General features: G+C 41.1%; 1 protein-coding gene across 2 annotated transcripts in view; it reads left to right on the top strand.

The window, feature by feature from the left end:
* The window catches only part of lztfl1 (leucine zipper transcription factor-like 1), a 42,735-nt gene extending 19,235 nt beyond the window's left edge, over positions 1–23,500 (top strand). Inside the window, exons 7-10 of one of the 2 annotated variants that reach the window (XM_058376612.1) lie at positions 9,539–9,616; positions 9,960–10,136; positions 13,778–13,881; positions 21,847–23,479. In XM_058376612.1, coding sequence (XP_058232595.1) covers positions 9,539–9,616; positions 9,960–10,136; positions 13,778–13,881; positions 21,847–21,865 — 378 coding nt within the window. In that variant the 3' untranslated portion in view covers positions 21,866–23,479. Of the gene's footprint in view, positions 1–9,538; positions 9,617–9,959; positions 10,137–13,777; positions 13,882–21,846 lie in introns of both variants that reach the window. The other variant, XM_058376611.1, reaches the window with a different exon arrangement.
* Positions 23,501–24,209: the final 709 nt, after the last annotated feature.

The raw sequence follows: 24,209 nt of genomic DNA, 5'->3' as shown, positions 1-24,209 counted from the left end.
ATCTTGCCGCTGCTCCATGAAACTAACTAATGAGAATAATGTTGAGGCTTAACTGTACACCGTTGAAAGGTCTGCTGTCAGGGAAGGGTAGCCCAAGGATGACTGGGCCTTTCGGAGTCCCAGCTGGCCTACTACGTGCTTGATCCAGAGGAGGTTATTGACTATGAAACCCATAGTTCAGGAGGGAGATTATGCAGTGAGTGTGGGCAGTCTCCAATCAACACGGCAGCAGAGTCCCACCACTGGACCTACTGCCTGGGAGACAACCCAAGAACTCAGATTGACACTTTAATGTGAACCACAAAGTGGTGGTTCCAGCCAGAGCAGCACTCAGGTGTGGAAATAATTTAGAGGTTTGTGATGGACCAGTTCTTACGAAATCTGTCGCTGGAAAAGAGGTTTTATCAATATTGTGTGTTCATGGAGATGTCTGTAAAGTCCCCACTGCACAGATCATAATCCAGACTGATCCCTGAACTCCTCCTCCCACTGCTACTGGGGTGAGACTGGCCCAATTTTCCCTCAGACTATAAAGGCAAAGAACACCAAGGCACACTGTTGATGGAAACCAGTAACTGCCTAAGTAAAGAGGGTCTGCATGGCTTGATGTGGAGGAGACACCAGAACATCCTCAGAAGGGGAGACACACAGCCTAACCCAGTGTTGTCTGTATTCTAGCAGGTCACACAGGAGGGGAGCTTTGGGTTCAAGCAAAAGGAAGTCTACTGGCTAAAGCATTGCTGAAGACATGATGCAAGTTGAAGGAGATAATGTGGATCCTTAGTGTAGATTCATAGCCTCCTAATTCCTGGTCTGTAGGATCAGCATAGATCTCAGGCCACTGCTGAAGTCAGCCTAGGTTCATGAATGCATCCTAGTCATTTTAGACTATCACCACTTTGGAAAGCCACCTCCCACAACATTGTGAAGCACCTGAGGATATCTGTCTACCATCCCCAGACAGACAGACTAATTGAAAGATTTGATGAATCTTTGAAATGGATGCTCCAGGGGCTTAAGTGGGGGGTGGCATAGTAGATAAGGAGGGGAGGAACTAGAACCTTCTCCTGCCTTTTGTCCTCTTCGCCATCTGGGAGACCACACAGACGTCCAAGAGATTTAAACCATTTGAGCTCCTCTTGGCAAGGAGCAGCCATTGCTGTTTCCCCCATAGATCCCATGAAGTATACCTTGGTGCAGCGAGGGGAGGCTCTTACTCCAATGCATCATAAGGATATTACAGTGTTGGTGGACCACTTTGCTGATATGTAATCTATTCCACTTCTGGATTAACGCATCTGGTCCACCATGAGATCAAAATTCTTCTGGGAGTAGTGGTGAGACAGCAGCCTTATCAGGTCCCTGAAGCCTGCCATCAGGCTATTGAGGAAGAGGTTAGCTAAATGCTCTGAGATGGGATCATTGAATAGTCTGCCAGCCCCTAGTTAAGCATTGTGTCTCTTGCAGCTTGATGGAAGTCTCAGTCTCTTACAGAACCTAAACTAAGTATCAGAGTTTAACAGCTATCTTCTTCCTTGTGTGGACGACCTGGTGGACCAGCTGAGAAGAGCCAACCCTTGACATCACAAAGGTGTACTGGCAAGTGTCCCTGGTCCCAGATGCCATGCCTAAAAAGTCTTACACAGCCTTAAAACAACAGCACTGGGTTCCTCCTTTCGGCCTGCACAGAGTGCCAGAAATCTTCCAACAACTGAAGGACATCATTCTAAGGCCCCATTACAAGTATGTTGCAGCCTGCATCAATAACATTGTGATCCACTCCACCACCTGGTTGGATAATCTATACTACCTGGGGGATGTCCTGAGGGAGCTCCGGAAGGTGAGGCTGACCGGCAATCCATGCAAGTGCCACCTGGGGCTGACCAAAGCCAAGTAACTGGGGTACCGCATTGGCTGGGTCTGTTAAAGCCACTAGAAAAAAGTCTAAAGGCCTATTTTTGAGCCTCTTACATTCAACTCAATTTAAAATGAGTATGTCTCAAAAACTGCAAGGTGTATTTGAATAATTCTGGTACCAAAATAAAAGTAACATGTGTGATTGCAAAGTGTTAAAATAAGTATGTGTATTACCAGATCAGAGTAAAGGAAGATGGATCACAGCAAAAAAAAAAAAATTCTAACTGAAAATTTTTACAATTTTATAGAATATATATATATTTTTGAATTCAAGCAGCTGAAAGCCTAAAAACTCAAGAAATCCATTGTATAACATCTCATCAGTAAATGTTTCAAGATTGATTTATCTACTGTGTATCAGAGATGTTATAGAGAGGTTTTTGAAGAGGAATATTTAGGTGGACTCTCCAGTGCCATGTTGTTACACCTGTGCCACCTGGGGTTTCTTAGTTACCAAACTATAAAACTTAATTTATTTAATTTATGCCACTATAAATGTTCATTCCATCCAAATGTAACTATTTAGGATTTGTTTTGGAATTTCTCCACCCCACATCCCCCTCCATAGCCATTCATGTATAACCTACACAAAGGAGATTGTTTGACTCCAACTAGAGCATATTTTTTTTTTTACAAATAATCTAAAATAGTATTAAGTAAAATAAAGTGGTGCATATTTAGAGTTATTGAGAGAGCTACGGAAGAAACCGGGCACTTCCGGGAATAAACGCAAAATAAAATAAAAGCGGTAATATCGGACCACATACAACAAACTAATTCGTGTTTGCATACTTTTCATAAGTATTTGCATAGGTATTTCTGATCACTGTTCTGATGAGGACCCAGCTGGAAAAACATTAGCCCCATGCAATTCACACATGCAAAGAAATCAATCCATAGATGTCCATAAATTATGTGTCAACTGATTGCTTATAAAAAGGTGTCTCATTACCAAAGTGTCACACAAGAAACATCTCATGATGGGTAAAAGGAAAGAGCTCTCACAAGAACTTTGCAACCTTATTGTTTAAAACATACTGATGGCATTGTTTACAGAAGGATTTCAAAACTTCTCAATGTTCCAGTGAGCACTGTTGGGGCCATAATCTGGAAGTGGAAAGAACATCATTTCACCATAAACTGACCACAACCAGGTGCTCTTCGCAAGATTTCTGACAGAGGAGTGACGGAGGAATGATCAGAACAGTTGTCCAAGAGACAAGGACCACTTGTGGAGAGCTTCAGAAACACCTGGAATTAGCAGGTACAATTGATTCAAAGAAAACAATAAGTAATGCACTCAACTGCCATGGCCTGTATGCACACTCACTATGCAAGACTCTATTGCTGAAGAAAAAGCATGTTGAAGCTTGTTTAAAGTTACTGCACAACATGGACAAACCTGTAAAATACTGGGAGAATATAGTCAATATAGTGCACCAAAATTGCATGCCTCTCTGCATTGCTGGCACAATCTCCTTAAGGTAGGAGTTTGTTACGAGTGTTACAGATGAGTTTTTCCTCTCACACAACATTCCGGTGGACATAGCAAGGAGCCCCAGCTCTCCATGGATTATCATCCCTGTGAGGAGGAAGCGAAGGTGGCGCTGTGAAAGCAAGCAGAAGCGAGGCAGCAGGGCCAGTGCACTAGCTAGGCTACGGAAGCAGCCACTCAGACCATGGCTCCCCAGCCTTTTACTCATGAATGCCAGATCCCTTGCTAATAAGATGTATGAACTGAGGCTTCAGATTGCGACTAAGAAAGTTGCAAAGGATGGCTGCATTCTGCTGATCACAGAAACCTGGCTTCATTCATTCATTGTGGACTTAGATATCGAGCTAACAGGCTACACCATACAGCATCGTGACAGGACATCTGACTCCGATAAGAGCAGAGGACTGGGGCTTTGTGTGTATGTCAATAACAACTGGTGTACTAACACAGTAACCGTAGACAGTCACTGCTCCCTAGACCTGGAGTATGTGACTCTTAAATGCAGGCCCATATATCTCCCAAGAGAGTTCACTGTGGTCATGATTACTGCTGTTTACATTCCACCGGATGCTAATGCTAACTCGGCTATCGGACATTCACATGTCAGAATTTGGAATCAGCATCATAGCAGGGGACTTTAATCATGTGGACTTGAAGGCAGTGTTCCCCAAATTCTACCAGCATGTTAAATGTTCTACAAGATTAGCTAACATGCTGGACAAGGTCTACTCTAACATCAAGTGGGGATACAGGGCTAAACCACTTCCACACCTGGGTCAGTTTGATCATGTCACTGCTCTTAATCCCTGCATATGCCCCCCTCAGGAAAACTGCTCCTACCATCACTTAGTCTGTCAAGATTTGGCCAGATGGTGCCTCTCAGCAGCTGTAGGCATGCTTCAACAGGACAAACTGTTTTTGAAATCCAGACCTGGAACTGTTCACAGACAGTGTGCTGTGTTACATTAGGAACTGCATAGACACTGTCATGGTGGACAAACGTATCTGAGTTTATCCAAACCAGAATCCCTGGATGACCTGTGAGGTCCAATGGCTGCTGAAGGAGAGGAACACCACCTTCAGGCCTGGCAACAGGACTCTCTACAACCCCGCCTGAGCTAACCTGAAAAGAGGGATCAGAGAGGCCAAGACTGACTACCAGAAGAGAATTGAGGACCACCTATACAGCAACAACAACAGGCAGGTGTGGCAAATTGTCCAGCATCTCACCAACCACAGGGCCAACCTTGGAGTTGCTAATGGTGATGTCGTGCTGGCAGAGGAGCTAAAACTCTTCTTTGCCTGCTTTGAGGTGGCACCACCGGAGACAGCTAGAGTAAAACCCATGGCCGACAGCAGCTTCATCCACACAGCAGAGGAGCATAAGGTCAGGTGCACAATGTGGGCCATCAACCCGAGGATGGCTGCAGGACCCGATAGCATCCCAGGACGTGTGCTCAAGGACTGCACGGACCAGCTGGCTGGAGTCTTCACCAGGATATTCAACCAGTCCCTGTATCAGTCCACTGTCCCACCCTGTCTGAAGTCCTCCATCATAATCCCCCTGCCAAAGAAACCCCACAGCTTCAGCCTCAACTGCCAATTGCACTCACTCCAGCTTTGAAAAACTGGTCCAGGGTCACGTCACCTCACTCCTGTCCCAGAGCTTTGACACCCACCAGTTTGCTTATAGATCAAATAGGTCTATGGAGGACGCCATAGCTACAACCCTTCATGCTGCACTGTCCCACCTGGAGCAGTAGGGGATCTATGTGTGGCTGCTCTTTGTTGATTTCAGCCTTGCGTTTAATACCATCCTCCCCCACAAACTGATGGACAAACTGCGGGACCTGGGACTTCCACACTGCGCCTGCATGTGGAGTCCACACTCCACCTGGATCAATAGCTTCCTGACTGGTCTCAGCCAGAGAGTTAGAGTGGGTCACCATGCATCTACAGTTCTCAGCATCAGCTCTGGCTCCCCACAGGACTGTGTGCTGAGTCCTCTGATCTACACCCTCCTCACACATGACTGCACCCCTGCCCACCAAAGCGACACCATCAAGTTTGCAGACAACATCTCTAGAGTGAACGAGTCCACCTACTGGGACAAGGTGGAGCGGCTGACAGTGTAGTACATGGAGAATAACCTGTTCCTCAACACCTTGAAGACCAGGGAACTGGTTATAGATTATAGGAAGTAGAAAATTGATATCGCACCACTAATCGTCGGTGCGGACTGTGTGGAGAGGGTGGCTGACTTCCGCTTCCTAGGAGTCATTTGAGGTGGATTTGACCTGGAGCATGAACACCTCTGAGCTGCTGAATAATTAGTTGTAATTAGTGGAAATTGATCCTCTTTTTATAGGGATTTTTAAGTTGATATCCTGATGTCATGTTTTCTTCTTCTGTCAGTGGAGATTTACTGGCATTTTCAAGTAAAGAGGTTGTTGTTTAAACCATATTTATCATATTATAAAAAGAGCACCGACTAGTAAACTGTCTGTTGTGCAAAACAGTTGTAGTAGCATTTAGAAAAAGTAGAGATGTAATATATAAAAGAAATTTCAGTTTACAGCAGCATGTGCAAAATCACAGTTTGTAGTAGTATTTAAGAATGTAGAAAAAACGTGATGTGCAAAAATTGCAGGCCAAGTGCAAAGATGCATAGTTACGTTTGTGTGTGTTCAGTCCAGTCCTTGAGTGTTGAGGAGTCTGATGGCTCGAGAGAAGAAACTGTTGCACAGTCTGGTTGTGAGAGAATGAATGCTTTGGTACCTTTTTCAGTCACTAGGATGGTGAAGAGTATGTTTGAGGGGTGTGTGGGGCCAGCCACAATTCTGTTGGCTTTGTGGATGCAGCATGTGGTGCAAATATTTGTGATAGATAATGTTCTCAATGCTACCAAATCAGCCCTGACTCGTCGAGGCATGGACTCCACTAGATGCCTGAAGGTGTGCTGTGGTATCTGTCACCAAGATATTAGTAGATCTTGGTTAGCAGCCTTCATGGATCAAACTTATTTGTCCAGCACATCAAACAGTTGCTCATCACAGTTGCTCAATTGGATTGAGATCTGGGGAATTTAGAGGCCAAGTCAACACCTCAAACTTCTTGTTATGCTCATCAAACCATTCCGGAAACATTTGTGCTTTGTGGCATGGTGCATTATCCTGCTGAAAGAGGCCATAGCCATCAGGGAATACTGTTTCATGAAAGGGTTAGCTACTATTCCTCATTTGATACTAACCACTGCAGACCGGGAACACCCCACAAGAGCTGCAGTTTTGGAGATGCTCTGATTTAAGTCATCTAGCCATCACAATTTAGCCCTTGTCAAACTCTCTCAAATCCTTACACTTGCCCATTTTACCTGCTTCTAACACATCAACTTTGAGAACAGAATGTTTACTCGCTGCTTAATATATCCCATCCAATGACAGCTGCCGTGATGAGGAGATAATCAGTATTATTCACTTTACCCGTCAGTGGTCATAATGTGTTATGGCTGATCGGTGTATGTCAGTAGTGGACTTTCTGCTTAAGGTGCACATGGCACCAGGATGCGCTATGGTAAGAGGGCAAGTTGGCGGAGGCAGTGCCATACTTTGGGCAATGTTCTGCTGAGAAACCTTGGGTCCTGCCATCCATGTCGATGTTATTTTGACAATACCACCTACCTAAGTATTTTTGCAGACCATGTACACCCTTTCATGGAAACGGTATTCCCTGATGGCTGTGGCCTCTTTCAGCATGATAATGCACTGTGCCTCAAAGCAAAAATGCTTCAGGAATGGTTTTATGAGAACAACAAAGAGTTTGAGGTGTTGACTTGGCTTCCAAATTCCACAATCTCAATCCAATCAAACATCTGTAGGATGTGCTGGACAAACAAGTCTGATCCATGGAGACCCCACTTTGCAACTTACAGGACTTAAAGGATCTGCTGCTAACATCTTGGTGCCAGATACCACAGCACAGCTTCAGAGATCTAGTGGAGTCCATGCCTTGATGGGTCAGTACTGTTCTGATAGCAAAAGTGAGACTAACACAATATTAGGCAGGTAGTCATAATGTTATTCCTGATTGATGTATTATATCTAACAAATCTGTCAAAGTCCCTTCTACTAATCTGTGATCTGTTAATCTGGAAGAACATTGTCTTTGGCCACTCTATTAACTAGTCCAAATCAAAGATATTATTACAGTCTGAGTGGCATTGAATTTCAGCGGCTCGGGATTTATTATTCAAACTAACTGCCTCGTTTAATAAATATCCTGGAACTTGTATATCTTTCTAACTTAATTTCACATCTGTGCTACAGCTGATAAAAGAATAACTGTTTACATGGAACTAATTAAAATGACTTTTATCCCCTATTGGATGAATCTCCACAATCAAAATAAAGATACTCCCAAAAATTATTCTTTATTGTTCAGCGAGTCCTCTTTTCCCACCCCAAACTGGTTCTCCAAATGTCTTCAGTGCATGCAAACACATGAATTGGCCTTGTCATTCAAATGTTCTCTCTCTCTCTGTCTGTCTGTCTGTCTCTCTCTCTCACTGTCTGTCTGTCTCTCTCTCTGCTGTACAAGTATAGATGTTTCCTTTAATTTGAAGATAATTACATTACCTTCAAACATGGTATGGTTGATGGTTGGTTGATTGGCTTGTTTGTGTATTTCACAAACTAAAGTCTCTAGCGTTCACCGAGTGGTGCGAAAAGTAAAAATATTGTGTTAGTGGAGGGTTTGTAGCAAGTGTTGATGAGAGACACCAGAGAATGACCAGACTGGTCTAAGTGGGCAGGAAGACTATAAAGGCTCAAATAAGCACTTGCTACCCTGGTGAACAGAAAAGCATCTCAGAATGTACAACACATTAGACCTTGAGGTGGATGAGCTCCAATAGCAGAAGGCTGACCTCTCATATGTCAATAAGTCTTTTCCACAGACAGAACTGTTGCACACTTGAAAGAGAATGCTGTGTGGTGGAAAATTCCAGGGGTTTCTAATATAATCAACAAAGCCTTTCTGTACCAATTGACCAATTGAAGTCACAGAAATCATACTTGTTTCTTTTTTTTTTTTTTTATGTGAACATTACGCAAACTCTTGACCTGTATCTTCATGATGTTACTGAGACCCTCATACTGTAAAACTCTATAAATTTTCCTGTCATGCCCATGTTTTCTGGCATTATATAGATGCAGATCATTTAAGGGAAGACGTCACTGGAAGTGCTTAATGGAGAAGTTCACTTCCAGAACAAAAATCTACAAACAATTTACTCACCCCCTTGTTATCCAAGATATTCATGTCTTTCTTTCTTTAGTGATAAAGAAATTATGTTTTTTGAGAAAAAACATTTCAGGATTTTTCTCTATATAGTGGACTTCTGTGGTGCCCCAGAGTTTGAACTTCTAAAATGCAGTTTAAGTGCAGCTTCAAAGGGCTCTAAATGATCCCAGCCGAGGAAGAAGGGTTTTATCTAGTGAAATGACTGGTCATTTGCTTAGAAAAATAAAAAATTGTATAATTTCTAATCACAAAAGCTCTGGGATGCACATCCATGACACTACGTACTATGTAATCACGTTGGCAGAAGCGTTGGTGGAACTACAGATGCAGTGTTTACTAGTGTGGAGAAGGAGGACCACTCCGAAGTTGTTGCGTTAGTAAACACTGTATCTGCAGTTCTGCCTACGTCATGTGTGTCCTTCTGACATGATTACGTGGTATGTAGTGTCGCAAACATGCATCCCAGAGTTAATACTAGACGAGTTTTTATTTTTCTAAAAAAAATGACCGATTGTTTCTCATGATAAGACTCCTCTTGCTCATCTGGGGTCGTTTAGAGTCCTTTGAAGCTGCATTTAAGCTGCATTTTGGAAGTTCAAACTCAAATCCACCATAGAAGACCACTAAATGGAGAAAAATCCTGAAATGTTTTCCTCAAAAAGCATGATTTCTTTATGACTAAAGAAAGAAAGACATGAACATCTTGTATGACAAGGGGGTGAGTAAATTATTTGTAAATTTTTGTTCTGAAAGTGAACTTCTATTTTAAGCAACTTTTTTTTATTTTATCTAAAATTGTGTTTAACAACTGCTGCTGTTTTGTAGGCCATGAGTGCCCTAGATGAGAAGTGTGAGGTTGAGAGGGCCCTAAATGACCTTCAGAAAATCCAGGGAGATCAACAGGTATGTCTATAAGATCTGTTTCCCTACCCTCTGAATCCTGCTTCTTTGAGCGAATGCTTAATTAGGTGAGTTAATTAGGGTTTTATTGAAACTGTTGGATTCATCTGCAGTGTAGACTATGTCAAATGCTCTATTATTCCATACAGTTCTTTGGATGCTGAATGGATTTTTTCATTATTTATTTTACTGTCTTGTTTGCTCTCTGGATTTTGGTATGCTGGAGTCTTACCAACATCTCAAATACAGATTTTGGAGTTAGGCAGACAAAATGTCAAACTTAATAAAACTCAACAAATACAATGAAGGCATATTTTATTTTTGTTTTTTTGGTTTTGTCCTTCAGCACACCATTCATGCTCAGGAGATTTCTAAACTGGAAGACACTGTAGCAGCCATGCAGATAAATTTTGAGAAGACACTCAGTGCCAGTTCTGCATCACAGAAGGAGCTACAGGACAGCCTGGTGTCAGCTAAACATGAGCTGCTCCGTGTTCAAGATCAGCTCACCCTTGCTGAGAAGGTATTCTAAATGCTCCTTAGGTTCAATGTACAGCTAATATTGCTATGTTGCACATTCAACTTACATCAATATGTCAAAGCACTGTTATCATTTCTAATATAGCCATGCACAGTTATTAATAGATTTGACATCTTTTATCAGTCTTTTGGTGAATTGTAAATGTTTGCAAAAAACAAAATAAACTTTTCTGCTTTTCAGTGGTCACCCAGTGAAAACTGCAGCCATATAAATATATTTCACTGGCAATAAAATGCTACAATGCAATGAATATTGTTGAATATCATAATTTATAGAAGTTATTACATCTTAACATATAATGTAAATCTCAATCATGTTTTTCAAAAGTGACATTCCCTACCCAGTATAAGGATAGATTTTGTGGACTGCCTATGCCTCTGTTTTTAACATAATCATATTCAATCAATTAATTTTATTTTGTGTTTGCGTAGGTCACATCAGGGTCCTTTTCATAGGCATTTTGAATGGAACCAGACCCTGATCACATGCATTTAAAAGAAATAACCATATTTTAAAACTACCATTGAGTGACCCATTTACAAACGTATCAAAAAAGCTGTCCTCTGTTTATATTTGGCATTTCTTTTGACACAATTAAATAATTAATTTTATTTGTTTTAATTTATAGTTTTGTGTTACCTTACTTGCTTTATTTTTCATAGCTTTTAATTAATGGCAATGATATAAAATTAATGATTTTCACAAGCTTATCCTAGTAGTCATGAAGGCACTTTGGTTAAGAATGTCTGCTAAAAGCACAATAAACATAAACCATTTAAGCTAGATGGTAATCTAGCCATGGGGTCACAGTCCAGTGACTTCTGTGCCGATCCCAAGCCCAGATAAATAGAGAGGGTTACATCAGGAAGGGCATCCGGCATAAAACATTGCCAAATTTAACCATGCAAATCGACAGTAGGATGGACATGGCTGTGGTTAACACTTATTTTCAGAAGAGGGAGGAGCATAGAGTGACTTGCAAGAGTGGAGGTAGGAGCACACAGGTAGACTACATCCTGTGTAGAAGAGGCAATCTGAAAGAGATTAGTGACTGTAAAGTGGTAGTGGGAGAGAGTGTAGCCAGACAGCATAGGATGGTGGTGTGTAGCATGACTTTGATGGTCTGTAAGCAGAGGTCATCTGGAAGGAGGAAAGAAGATAAGGAGACTTGGTGGTGGAATGAGGAAGTTCAGGATAGTATTCAAAGGAAGAGGTTAGCCAAGAAGAAGTGGGACATGGACAGGACTGAAGAGAATAGACAGGAATACAAGGAGTTACAGCACAGAGTGAAGAGGGAGGTGTCTAAGGCCAAGCAGAAGGCATATGATGAGTGGTACACTATGTTAGACAGTAGAGATGGAGAGAAGGACTTGTACAGGTTAGCTAGGCAGAGGGATCAAGATGGGAAGGATGTGCGGCAAGTTAGAGTTATTAAGGATGGAGATGGAAAGGTGCTCACAAGTGAGGAGAGTGTACGGAGGAGATGGAAGGAGTACTTTGAAGAGCTGATGAATGAGGAAAATGAGAGGGAAAAAAGAGTAGAAGGGGTGAACTCTGTGGAACAGAAAGTAGATTAGAAAGGATGAAGTCAGGAAGGCTTTGAAGAGGATGAAAAGTGGAAAGGCAGTTGGTCCTGACGACATCCCGGTGGAGGTCTGGAAGTGTCTAGGAGAGGCGGCAGTGGAATTTTTAACTAGTCTGTTTAACAGGGTTTTAGAGAGTGAGAAGATGCCTGAGGAATGTAAAAGAAGTGTATTAGTGCCGATCTTTAAGAATAAGGGTGACGTGCAGAGTTGCAGCAACTATAGGGGGATAAAGTTGATGAGCTATACAATGAAGCTATGGGAAAGAGTAGTGGAAGCTAGGTTAAGGAAGGTAGTGGAAATTTGTGAGCAGCAGTATGGCTTCATGCCCAGAAAGAGCACAACAGATGCAATTTTTGCTCTGAGAATGTTGATGGAGAAGTATAGGGATGGTCAGAGAGAGTTGCACTGTGTGTTTGTAGACTTGGAGAAAGTGTATGACAGGGTGCCAAGAGAAGAGCTGTGGTACTGTATGAGGAAGTCAGGAGTAGCAGAGAAGTATGTCAGAGTGGTGCAGGACATGTATGAGAAGAGCAGGACAGTGGTGAGGTGTGCTGTAGGGAAGACAGAGGACTTCAGAGTGGAGGTGGGACTGCATCAGGGATCGGCTTTGAGCCCCTTCCTGTTTGCTATGGTGATGGACCAGTTGTCAGAGGAGGTCAGACAGGAGTCTCCTTGGACAATGATGTTTGCAGATGACATTGTGATCTGTAGTGAGAGCAGGGAGCAGGTGGAGGAAAACCTGGAGAGGTGGAGGTTTGCGCTGGAGAGAAGAGGAATAGTCATAGTAAGACTGAGTACATGTGTGTGAATGACAGGGAGGGAAGTGGAACAGTAAGATTACAGGGTGAAGAGGTGAAGAAGGTATAGGAGTTTAAGTACTTGGGGTCAACAGTCCAGAGTAATGGAGAGTGTGGGAAAGAGGTAAAGAAGCGAGTGCAGGCAGGTTGGAATGGGTGGAGAAAAGTGTCGGGAGTTCTGTGTGAAAAATTTCACCAAGAATCAAGGGGAAGGTGTACAGGACAGTGGTGAGACCAGCCATGCTGTATGGTTTAGAGGCAGTATCACTGAGACAGAGACAGGAGTCAGAGCTGGAGGTAGCAGAGCTGAAGATGTTGAGGTTCTCTTTGGGAGTGACAAGGTTGGACAGGATTAGGAATGAGTACATCAGAGGGACAGCTCATGTTGGACATTTGGGGGACAAAGTTAGAGAGGCCAGGTTAAGATGGTTTGGACATGTCCAGAGGAGGGAGAGTCAGTATATTGGTAGGAGAATGTTGGACATGGAGCTGCCAGCCAGGAGGAAAAGAGGAAGGCCAAAGAGGAGGTATATGGATGTAATAAATGAGGATATGAAGCTAGTGGGTGTAAGTGTTGAGGATGCAGAAGATAGGGATAGGTGGAGAGAGATGATTGGCTGTGGTGACCCCTGAAGGGAAAAGCCGAAAGAAGAAGAAGATTTAAGCTAGACGGTATATGCTATATTCAAACGTGCAGTAATGCATGTAAATTATTTGATTTAAAGTCAGTCAAGGTGAAGTGTACATTAGTCAGTCATTTTGAGGCTGATTTTATGCTTGCTGTTAACTGCACATATACAAGATAGCTGTAAGATAGAAACTAATGCAACACATCTGCATGGTACAATACAAATAAATTGAATTGAATTCCTATACCAACATTAATAGTGGAGATAGTATAACATCATGTCACATTGTGTCTTAATAATAGACCAATATAAACAGTAATGCCTACTGTGGAAAATTTGAATGAGAAATGGAGATCATTATTATTATCAGTATATTTGTAGGTCTATGAATAAATATAAATAATTTTCATGAATTCACAAATGTAAATGGTTCTGCAATGATTTATGATATACAATTTGATCATTTTATACTTAAAGGTCAGCTTTAGCAAATTTCATTAAAAAAACAAAATAATAAATAAGAATAAATAAACATGATTTTAAACTGTGTTACTCATACTTATGGACATACAAATATGCTTTACAAAAGATAATTGTCTGTGTTTATATAGGAACTAGAAAAGAAGTTTCAACAGACAGCTGCGTATCGGAACATGAAAGAGATTCTGAATAAGAAGAATGACCAGATTAAGGAGCTCAGGAAAAGACTACAAAGGTTAGGCCTATTTTAATATTTAAAATATATTTAAACAATCAGTTTGCCTATATAAATAGTTACACTTCTTTACAAATCTTTGTAAAAATCTGTGTAAAATGTATGCTCCATAGGAACTGTGAGCACCACTCATGTTGGCTGGTATGGTACAATTGGGTGTGTGTGTGCTCACTGGGTGTTTGCAGGTGGAAGTGGATGTCTTGTGGACCGTGTACAGGCCCTGCAGTGGGCCAGGAAATTAAAAGCATAATTAGACTCAAAGAGGAGCATTTGATCACCTGTGATCACCTGGTTGGAACTCCTGGGCAGGGCTGCCCTGTTGAACACCCTATGTTATTATCTCTAGGCTTCCTTCATGTGTTCCCTGGATGATCTGAGCCACTAAATTGATTAGCTCCTGGATGTACTCAAATAGCAAGTGCTCCTCCCAAGCTTTCTGGGCCACATCCAGCCGTCCCTGAGGTTGCTGCCCAAAGAGGAGTTTGAATGGGGAAAAAGCCTGTGAAGGCTTGTGGTATTTCCCAGATGGCAAAGAGGATGTTGGGCAGGAGGAGGTCCCACTGTACCATCTGCTTCAGAATTTGGTTGAATCGCTTGGCCACCCTGTCAGTCTCTGTGTCAATTACGATGTATTTCTGGATTTCAGCACAGCTGAAGAGTAGAATGAGCTATCTAGTGATGTTGCCTAAGGTGGCTTTCTGAAGTGAGATTACTTTAGGGTACTTGATGACATGGGCTGACTTTGGAGTTAGCACGAAGAGATCCATGCCAATCCTTCTGAAGTGGATGCCAGTGGGGAGTGGGATGGATGCCTTGGGGCTGTGTGCTAGCACTGGGGGACCTGCTGACAGAAGGCCTGGACCTCTCCAACTGTGCTAGCAAGAGAGATATGTCACACAAAGTGGCCTACCTGTGTTTGAGCATGGTGCATCAAAAGTCATGTCTTGTAGCTGGGGACCATAAGGATGTCATGTGGTTGGCTCCGTCAGCCCAGAATAATTGCCTTGGCTTTGCCCACTTTCGAGTAACATCTTAATGACATTAGAGAAGCCCACCAGGTTGATCACTAAACTAGCCAAATGCCAGTTTTGCTGTAAACGTATGATTTTGGGGTATCACATCTGTCCAAGTGGCATCCTGCCAGACCAAGATAAAGTGAAGGCTGCTACAGATTTTAAAACCCCTATTAGCGGAAAAGAAGTGGGGTAGATTTGGGGCTTAACAAGCTATTATTGCTAGTTTATACAAGACTATGCCTGCCAGACCAAAAAGCTGTTTGTGCTCACATAAAATTGATGTTCCTGTGTGGAACAGAGCCTGTCATGAGGAAGCACCGAACATATGATGAGTCACTAATATATTTCTTATCTGACAATGCTGTCTCTGTACACTGTCTTCAGTGACCCATATGGATCCATCACATTTAAGACAGCTCAATGATCAAATTACAGGTGAGCTTCTCTGCAAAATCAAAGCTGCAATCCAACAGGACAGTGACATTGATTATTGTTCTCAATATTCCATTGAGGATGGTCTACTGCACTTCAATGATCCCAAAACTGCTTGTGGCATCCATGCCTTGAAATGTTTTGGAAACTTGAAATGAAAGGCTATAAGCCCCTACATCTATCAGAGAGATCTTGCTGGGATATTATCACCAAAGTGCTGCTAATACCACAGCCTGACTGAAACTCATTTATTTTTGGCCTTAAATGGCATCTACGATGAAAAAATATGTAGACTCTTGCACAGTCTGCCAACTGATTAATCTGAGTCAGAGAAAGCCTGCTGGACTAATGGCCCCTATTTGGCCTAAGAAGCCTAGGGATTATGTCACAATTTGTTTTTTTGGCCCTTTGCTGCATGACTCACTGCCTGGCAATGCTTACATCTTGGTCTTTGTTGATTTTAAAAGTGGGTGGAGATTGTGACAGTGAGGGAAGCTGCAATTCAAGTGGCAAACTGCTTAGGAAAGTATTTTCTCATCACAGGGCCCTCATCACTGTGAAATAAGGTGCTAATAATTCATGATAAATAAATCATGCACTGGGCTAAAAACCAAAAGAAAAAAGGTCTGGCAGTACAAGTTGATTCATCTGTGTCCGCTGACTGACAGCATGGTGACAGCAACAGATGAATATATGTGTGAATATATGTGTATACTGTAGGTTTCCCAGGACTATCATGGCACCTGTTAGTGGGTGGGATATATTAGGCAGCAAGTGAACATTTGGTCTGCAAAGTTGACGTGTTGTGAAAGTTGGGCGAAGTGGACGTCCTTTGGCCACATCCCACGTTGATGACCGCTTCATTGTGAACAGTGCCCTGCGGGACCGGATGATGAATGCCACTCAAATCCAGGCAGATTTAAGGGAGGTGAGAGGCACCCAAGTGTCACATCAGACCATTCCAAACCTGTTTACATCAGCGTGGTCTGCGTGCTAGACGACCTGCAAGGGTACCTGACCACACCACCAGGCACAGGCGTCGGGCCAGTGAGCATTTACTCTGGACGAGGGACCAGTGGGCCTCAGTGCTGTTCTCTGAAGAAAGTCAATTCACGTTGAGCAGAAATGATGGCAGCCAACGATGTTGAAAACGTCAAGGAGAGCGCTATGCATCAGCCACTGTTGTGGTGGTGTTACAGTCTGGGCAGGTGTGTCTACTCAATACAGAACTGCCCTACATCTTGTGAATGGTACAGTGACAAGCCAATACTACCTGAATAACATCATTAATCCAGTCAGTGTGCCCCTGCATGAGCAACACAGGCCTAATTTCATCTTCATGGATGACAATTCTCCAGCTCATCGAGGTCGCATCATTAGGGAACAGCTGCTGGAGGCTGGGGTACCTCAAATGGAGTGGCCTGCACTTTTTCCAGACCTGAATCCCATAGAAAACCTATGGGATCAGCTAAATTGCCGTGTAGAGGCTCGTAACCCTGCACCCCAGAACCTCAATGACCTGAGGGCCGCCCTTCAAGAAGAGTGGAATGCCATGCCTCAGCAGAAAATAAGTTGACTCGTGAACAGCATGAGACTTCGTTGTCAAGCTGTAATTGATGGACAAGGGCACATGACAAATTATTGAGACATTGACATTTTTTGTTGTTGGCTTTTGTTTCAATAAATTCTTTGAGATGAGGAAATCACCATTGCATGCTTCTACTTAAATGCCCCACTTTTCATTATATAATATCACTGTAATGTGAACTTTTTACATTTTCCATAAATTTCACCCAAAAGCTAAATATTCTTAACTTTTTGTGAGTAGTGTATATATAATCAACTTTGTGTAAGATGTAAAGAGGACTGAAACAGAGTATATAGTGGCTTACCTTGCGAACACTGGGTTTAAGATGAGTATAACCTGGGGTAAGATGCAGACTGGACACACTAGAATACTTAAAACATACAATATAATATAAAATATACAATAGTTATGCTGCAGAACACAGTCATGGGTAAACAGGGAGTAGAGCAATGGCCTCAGCATGCAACCAGTGGGATGCTGTTGTTCAGGATACGAGTTGAGAATGTGATTACCCAAGTCTGAGGTCTATTTGTTAGGAAGTCCATAATCCAACTGCATATGTATGTGCAGATTCCCAGGTCACTGAAATTAGTGATAAACTTACTAGGAATGACTGTATCAAATGCAGAGTTGAAGTCACATCCTAATGTATGTTTTGTTATTATCCAGAAGGGTGAGAGCTAGATGAAAAGCAGTGGAAATGGCATCCTCTATTGAGTTATTCAGATAGTAGGCAAACTGGTGTGGATTCAGTCTAGGTGGCAGGCTTGCTATGAGATTACTTAGAACCAGCTTCTCAAAGCACTTCATAACAATGGGGGTGAGTGCAACAGGGTGGACAGTGACTTCTTTTCACTCTTTAAGAGACTGATTTAGTAGACTGATTACAAGTTTGAAGACACCTGCATATGTATTTACAGTGCCTTGCAAAAGTATTCATACACTTTGACCTCTTCCACATAACTCTGAAGCGGAAGGAAAATGATCATTTTCACAAATAAAAATCAAGTGGAACCGATTTCTTTCAGAAGTCACTTAATTAGTAGAGTCCACTTATGTGTAAGAGGTTTGTTAGAGAACATTAGTGAACAAACATCATGAAGCCCAAGGAACACACAAGACAGGTCAAGGATAAAGCTGTGGAGACGTTTAAAGCAGGGTTAGTTTATAAAAAATATCCCAAGCTTTGAACATCTCATGGAACACTGTTCAATCCATCACCTTAAAATGGAAAGAGTATGGCACAACCTAAACTGACAGGCTGGGCAAGGAGAGCATTAATCAGAGAGTAGCCAATGTAGCCAAGGAGCTGCAGAGATTTACAGTTCACATGGGAGAATCTGTCCACAGTACAACTATTAGTCGTGCACTTCTCAAATCTGGCCTTTATGGAAGAAGTTATTGTTGAAAGAAAGCCATAAGAAGTCCCATTTGCAGTTTGCAACAAGCCATGTGGAGGACACAGCAAACATGTGGAAGAAGGTGGTCTGGTCAGATGAGACCAAAATTGGCCAAACTTTTTGGCCTAAATGCAAAATGCTATGTGTGGCGGAAAACTAACATTGCACATCACCCTGAACACACCTTCCCCACCGTGATGGCCCAGTCAAGGCCTAGACCTAAATCCAATTGAGAATCTGTAGCAAGAATTAAAAATTTCTGTTCACAGATGCTCTCCATCCAATCTGACTGAGGTTGAGCTATTTTGCAAAGAAGAATGGGCGAAAATTTTTCTTTTACTCTCTAGATGTGCAAAGCTGGTGGAGACAAGTCCCAGAAGACTTGCAGCTGCAATTGTAGCAAAAGGTGGTTCTTCAAAATATTGATGTGGGGGCTGAATACAAATGCATGCCAAACTTTTCAGATATTCATTTGTAAAAACTTTTGAAAACCATTTATCATTTTTCTTCCACTTTACAATTATCTGCCACTTTGTGTTGGTCTGTCACATAAAATCCCAATAAAATACATTTAAGGTTAGTGGGTGTAATGTATGTAACAAAATGTGGAAAAGTTCAAGGGGTATGAATACTTTTTCTAAGGCACTGTATACACTGATCAGGCATAACATTATGACCACCTGCCCAATATTGTGTTGGTCCCACTTTTGCTGCCAAAAAAGCCCTGTCATGTCGAGGCATGGACTCCACTAGATCCCTGAAGGTGTGCTGTGGTATCTGGCACTAAGATGTTAGCAGCAGATCCTTTAAATCCTGGAAGTTGTGAGTTGGGGCCTCCATGGATCAGACTTGTTTGTCCAGCACATCCCACAGATGCTCGTTTAGATTGAGACTTGGGGAATTGGGAGGCCATGTCAACACCTCAAACTCATTGCTGTGCTCAACCATTCCTGAACCATTTTTGCTTTGTGGCATGTCGCACTATCCTGCTGAAAGAGGCCACAGTCATCAGGGAATACCGTTTCAATGAAAGAGTGTAAATGGTCTGCAACAATGTTTAGGTAGGTGGTACATGTCAAAGTAACATCCACATTGATGGTAGAGCCCAAGGTTTCCTAGCAGAACATTGCCCAAAGCATGACACTGCCTCTGCCTGCTTGCCTTCTTCCCATAGTTCATCCTGGTGCCATGTGTTCCCCTGGTAAGCGATGCACACGCATCCTGCAATCCATCTGATTTCAAAGAAAATGTGATTCATCAGACCAGGCCACCTTCTTCCATTGCTCCGTGGTCTAGTTCTGATGCTCACATGCCTGTTGTTGGAGCTTTTGGGGGTGCAATGGGGTCAGCATGGGCACCCTGACTGGTCTGCGGCTATGCAGCCCCATACGCAACAAACTGTGATGCACTGTATATTCTGACACCTTTCTGTCAGAAACAGCATTAACTTATTCAGCAATTTGAACAACAGTAGCTTGTCTGTTGAATCGGACCACACATGCCAGCCTTTGCTCCCAACGTGCATCAATAAGCTTTGGCCACCCATGACCCTGTCACAGGTTCACTACTGTTCCTTCCTTGGACCACTTTGATAGATACTGACCACTACAGCTGCAGTTTTGGAGATGCTCTGATCCAGTCATCTAGCCATCACAAATTGTCCCTTGTCAAGCTCAAATCCTTACACTTGCCCATGTTTCCTGCTTCTAACACATCAACTTTGAGGACAAAATATTCAATTTCACAAAGGACAAAAATCAATTCACCTATCATTGGTCATAATGTTATGTCTGATATACACTACCAGTCAAAAGTTTGGACACACCTTTTAATTCAATGTTTTTTGTTTATATATTTTCTACATTCTTTAACAATACTGGAGATTTCAAAACTATGAAATAACACACATGGACTTAAGTAATCCATATGTAATGACAACAAAAAACAGTCAGTTGTTATTTTAAGACACGAAGGTCAGGTGTTCTGGAATAGTTCTTGCAAGAACAGTATTGTCAAGTGCATTTGCAAAACCCATCAAGCACCATGATGAAACTGGCTCACATAAAGACCATCCCAGTAAAGCAAGACCAAAACTTACCTCTGCTGCAGAGGAGAAGTTCATTTAGAGTTGCCAGCCTCAGAAATCACCAATTAACAGCACCTCAAATTAGAGCCGTTATGAAGGCTTTACAGAGCATCAGTAGCAGACATATCTCAATATCAACTGTTCAAAGTACTTTATTGTGTATTTCGACCACCTTCAGCATTGTTTTACAATGTAGAAAGAAATAAACATCAGGAAAGACCATGGAATTTGATGGTGTGTCCAAACTTTTGACTGGTAGTGTATATGCAATCTAAAGTAATTAATGTTGATACTATGTTGATACATAAATCTAATAAAAATTACTTCATGTGCAGTAAGCTTATTGAATAATCTCACTAATAAAACACAAAATGATAGCTAACTGGACAATATTCATGATTAAATTAGTTCTGCATTTTTAAAAAATATTATAAAAGTTGAAATTAATAATAATAAAATACTAAACCTGTGAATCGAGATGTCAGTTTTACTCCATATATTATAATTAGGGCTGTCAATTGATTAAAATATTTAATTGCGATTAATCGCACGATTTTCATGAGTTAACTCATGATTAATCGCAACTTAATTCTTAATCTCATTAACTTAATTAATTAATGTACCTTAAATTAATACTTTTTTAGTTTTTAATACTCTAATCAACATGGGCATGGACAAATATTGAAATGTATGTTGTTTATTATTAGTGAAACCATACTCAACATAGAGCATGAAGACTAGACATGTTTCAAAGTTCATAGATATTTTTCAAAGAACTTGTTCATGTCTATTAAACATATGAAAAAAAAAGAACATAAAAAACAATTACTTCTTTCTTTGCACTGAGCTATTTACTTACACAAGCCTGTTAACATTTTCAGATAACTTCTTCTAAACATGCAAAGTGTACATTTATTACTGAAACCACCTTTAAATATAAAGCATAAAGAACATAGTCATGTTTTTCAAATAACTTGTTCATGACTATTAAACACATGAAGAAAAGAACATAACACAGGTTCACATCATATCTCCGCTGAAAACAATCTAGTGTTGTCTGCCTTTGGCGAGGGGCAGGAGAGCTCTCTGCATCAGTTGTATGCTTCGCCATCAAGTGATATTTTAATCTCGACGTGCTGCGGTGATGACTTAATTCACATCGACAATAAATCAATAAATGCAGACATTGTCTTGTCGACAGAACCATCAAACATCGTTTTATATATAAAGAAGATGTTTTTATTCCTCAATTTTGGTTTGCTGCTGCATCTCCCATTTCCCAAACTACGGGCAAGGCCAAGGGTCAAACAGAAAATGTGTGCTGCGTTAATCGCGTGTTAATAAAAATTAGTGCCATTAAAATGAATTTGCATTAACGCATTATTAACATGTTAATTTTGACAACCCTAATTATAATAATATTCCTTTGTGCTTCTTCCACAGGTACGAGTCTGATGAGTGATGTGATGGACTATAGAAAATGGCTTGTGTAAAGGGGTTTTACAGGCTTTGAACAGTTTTGTCCACAACACTTGGAAAGGGACCAAAGAATGAAAGAAAAGATGGACAAAAAGGAAGTTTTTTTTAAATAATAAATTAATTGATATTTGCAAGCTTTTCTTTTAATAAAATTATTGCTGTGCTTTAGGGATGAGCTTATTGAATATGTGCAGTATGTCTTGTGAACTATATGTACAATTATTATATATACTTTTATTTGTAGATGAATAGTAGTTTTCCACACCACATTATTTACCTCTAAACATTTTGTAAAAGCTCAAGCCCATTCACAAACAATGACAGACTGTCATTAATAAAGCGTGTTCCTGGGAGCTTATGAACACTATATCTTGTCATCAAGAAAAAAAAACACTTTTAGGGTTCGTCATAATGTATCCCTCATGAGTCAATTTTAAACAAACAGTATCAAAATGTGCAGCAATAGGTTACCCCATTTGGTTATGCTTGGAGAATTTCTTTTTCAAAATCTTTGTGTGATTTATGCCATGAAAAAAAAAGTAACTTCTTAGAGGAACAAATTTTCAAAAAATTAAAATCCTGTTAAAGTAAAAATCCACAGAGGTTTTCTTTCATATGATGTAAGTGAAGTCTATGGGGAGGTTTAGATTGTATGGGGCAGTTTTTGTATATGCATATCAGAGACAAAAAGTGTATTTTCTTCTTCATTTTCCTCTAATTAAACTATTAGTTCTCATCCATGAGCACCCAAGAATTGCCTTCCATTGTGATGGTTCTGATGTGTGAACAGAGGAAACTAGAGACAGGCTTGAGGAACTAAAAAGATGTGCTTTGTTTTACTTTTGCTTTTCAGCTGTATTACTTAAATGCACACTACCATACATTGACGCATGGCTCTGTAAACTCAGCTCTGTCTCCTTTCAAAGACAGGGACTCATTTAAAGTTTTTTAGCATACCACAGAGTCCATAAAGCTAGATAAATTATGATTTGTGGGTCTCTGAATTCTGAAAATAAGCATAGCAGGCTAATGTAATAATCAGATATGTTTTAGTGCCATGAGTGAACAGGATAGTTGTCCACTTATGATCCGACCACTCAAGATGGCTGTTAATGACTGGTGTGAATGGGGCCTATACTTTTGAGCATGTGAGCACATACACATGCTTCCTTCATGGTGTGATACAAACCACATTTTATTTGTCAGTTTATACATGTTGACTGCCGGCAATTCACACGACAGGGACATTACAAATTTGGCCATTACAAAGCTTTGGCCCCCTCAAGAACCCATTTGTTTAATTGGGCATAGATGGGCCTGTTGCCATTGTCTGTGTCTTTATGACTGGCAAATGGTGGTTTGTGTCTGTGCCACCTACATCTGCAACTGGAACTCCCAAATTTTGGTGTTGTGTTCAAAAAGCAGAATTAATTTGTCTACATACAACTGGCTCAGCAGAACTTTCACCAATCTATTGTTGTATTAATGATTATTAATATTTTAATAATAAGATTATTAATACTTGTGTTGTGTGTTATATGGCTAATGAATAATTTAATATGTGCAAAATATTTCATCAGTTATAAATAAAATAGTTTACATGAGCAGTGAGCGTTAAATGAGTGAGTTCCTTCTTCAGCCATAACAGTAAATTATTGTGTCGCCAAAATTGTGTCACTTAGAGTCATCAGACATAGACTCCTCAGGACCTCTAAAGGTGTTATGTGGTATCTGGAACCATGATGCAGGTCCATTAAGTAAGTTGCAAGGTGAGTCCTCTATGGAATAGACTTGTTTATTTAGCATATCCCACAGATGCTTGAGCGGTTTGAGATTTGGGGAATTTGGAGGCCAATTAAACAAACTGAATGCTTTGTCATTTTCCTCAAATCATTTGTGAACAATTTTTGCAGTATGTCAGGACACGTTATCTTGCTGAAAAAGGCCACTGCCATGAAGGGGTCTACCTGGTCTTGAACAATGTGTCAAATTTACATCTACATGAATGCTAGGATTCAAGATTTTCTAGCAGAACACTGCTAGGAGCATCACAATGCCTCTACCATCTTACCTCCTTCACATAGTGCATCCTGGTGCCATCTCTTCCTCAAGTAAATGATGGCACACACATAGCCATCTGCCTGATGTAAAAGAAAATGTGATTCATCACATCAAGCCACTTTCTTCCATTGAACAGTGTCTAGTTTGGATGCTCAAATGCCCATTGTAGGCTTTTTTGGCAGTGCACAAATAACAGCATGGGCATTCTGACCAGTTTGAGACTATGCAGTGCCATATGCAGCAAGAACTGCACTGTATTTTGTATT

Source organism: Hemibagrus wyckioides, linkage group LG23 (assembly GCF_019097595.1).
Source record: "Hemibagrus wyckioides isolate EC202008001 linkage group LG23, SWU_Hwy_1.0, whole genome shotgun sequence".
NCBI classification, from domain to species: domain Eukaryota; kingdom Metazoa; phylum Chordata; class Actinopteri; order Siluriformes; family Bagridae; genus Hemibagrus; species Hemibagrus wyckioides.
Note: the sequence above shows the minus strand (reverse complement) of the source record. Positions and strands in the feature narration are given on the sequence as shown.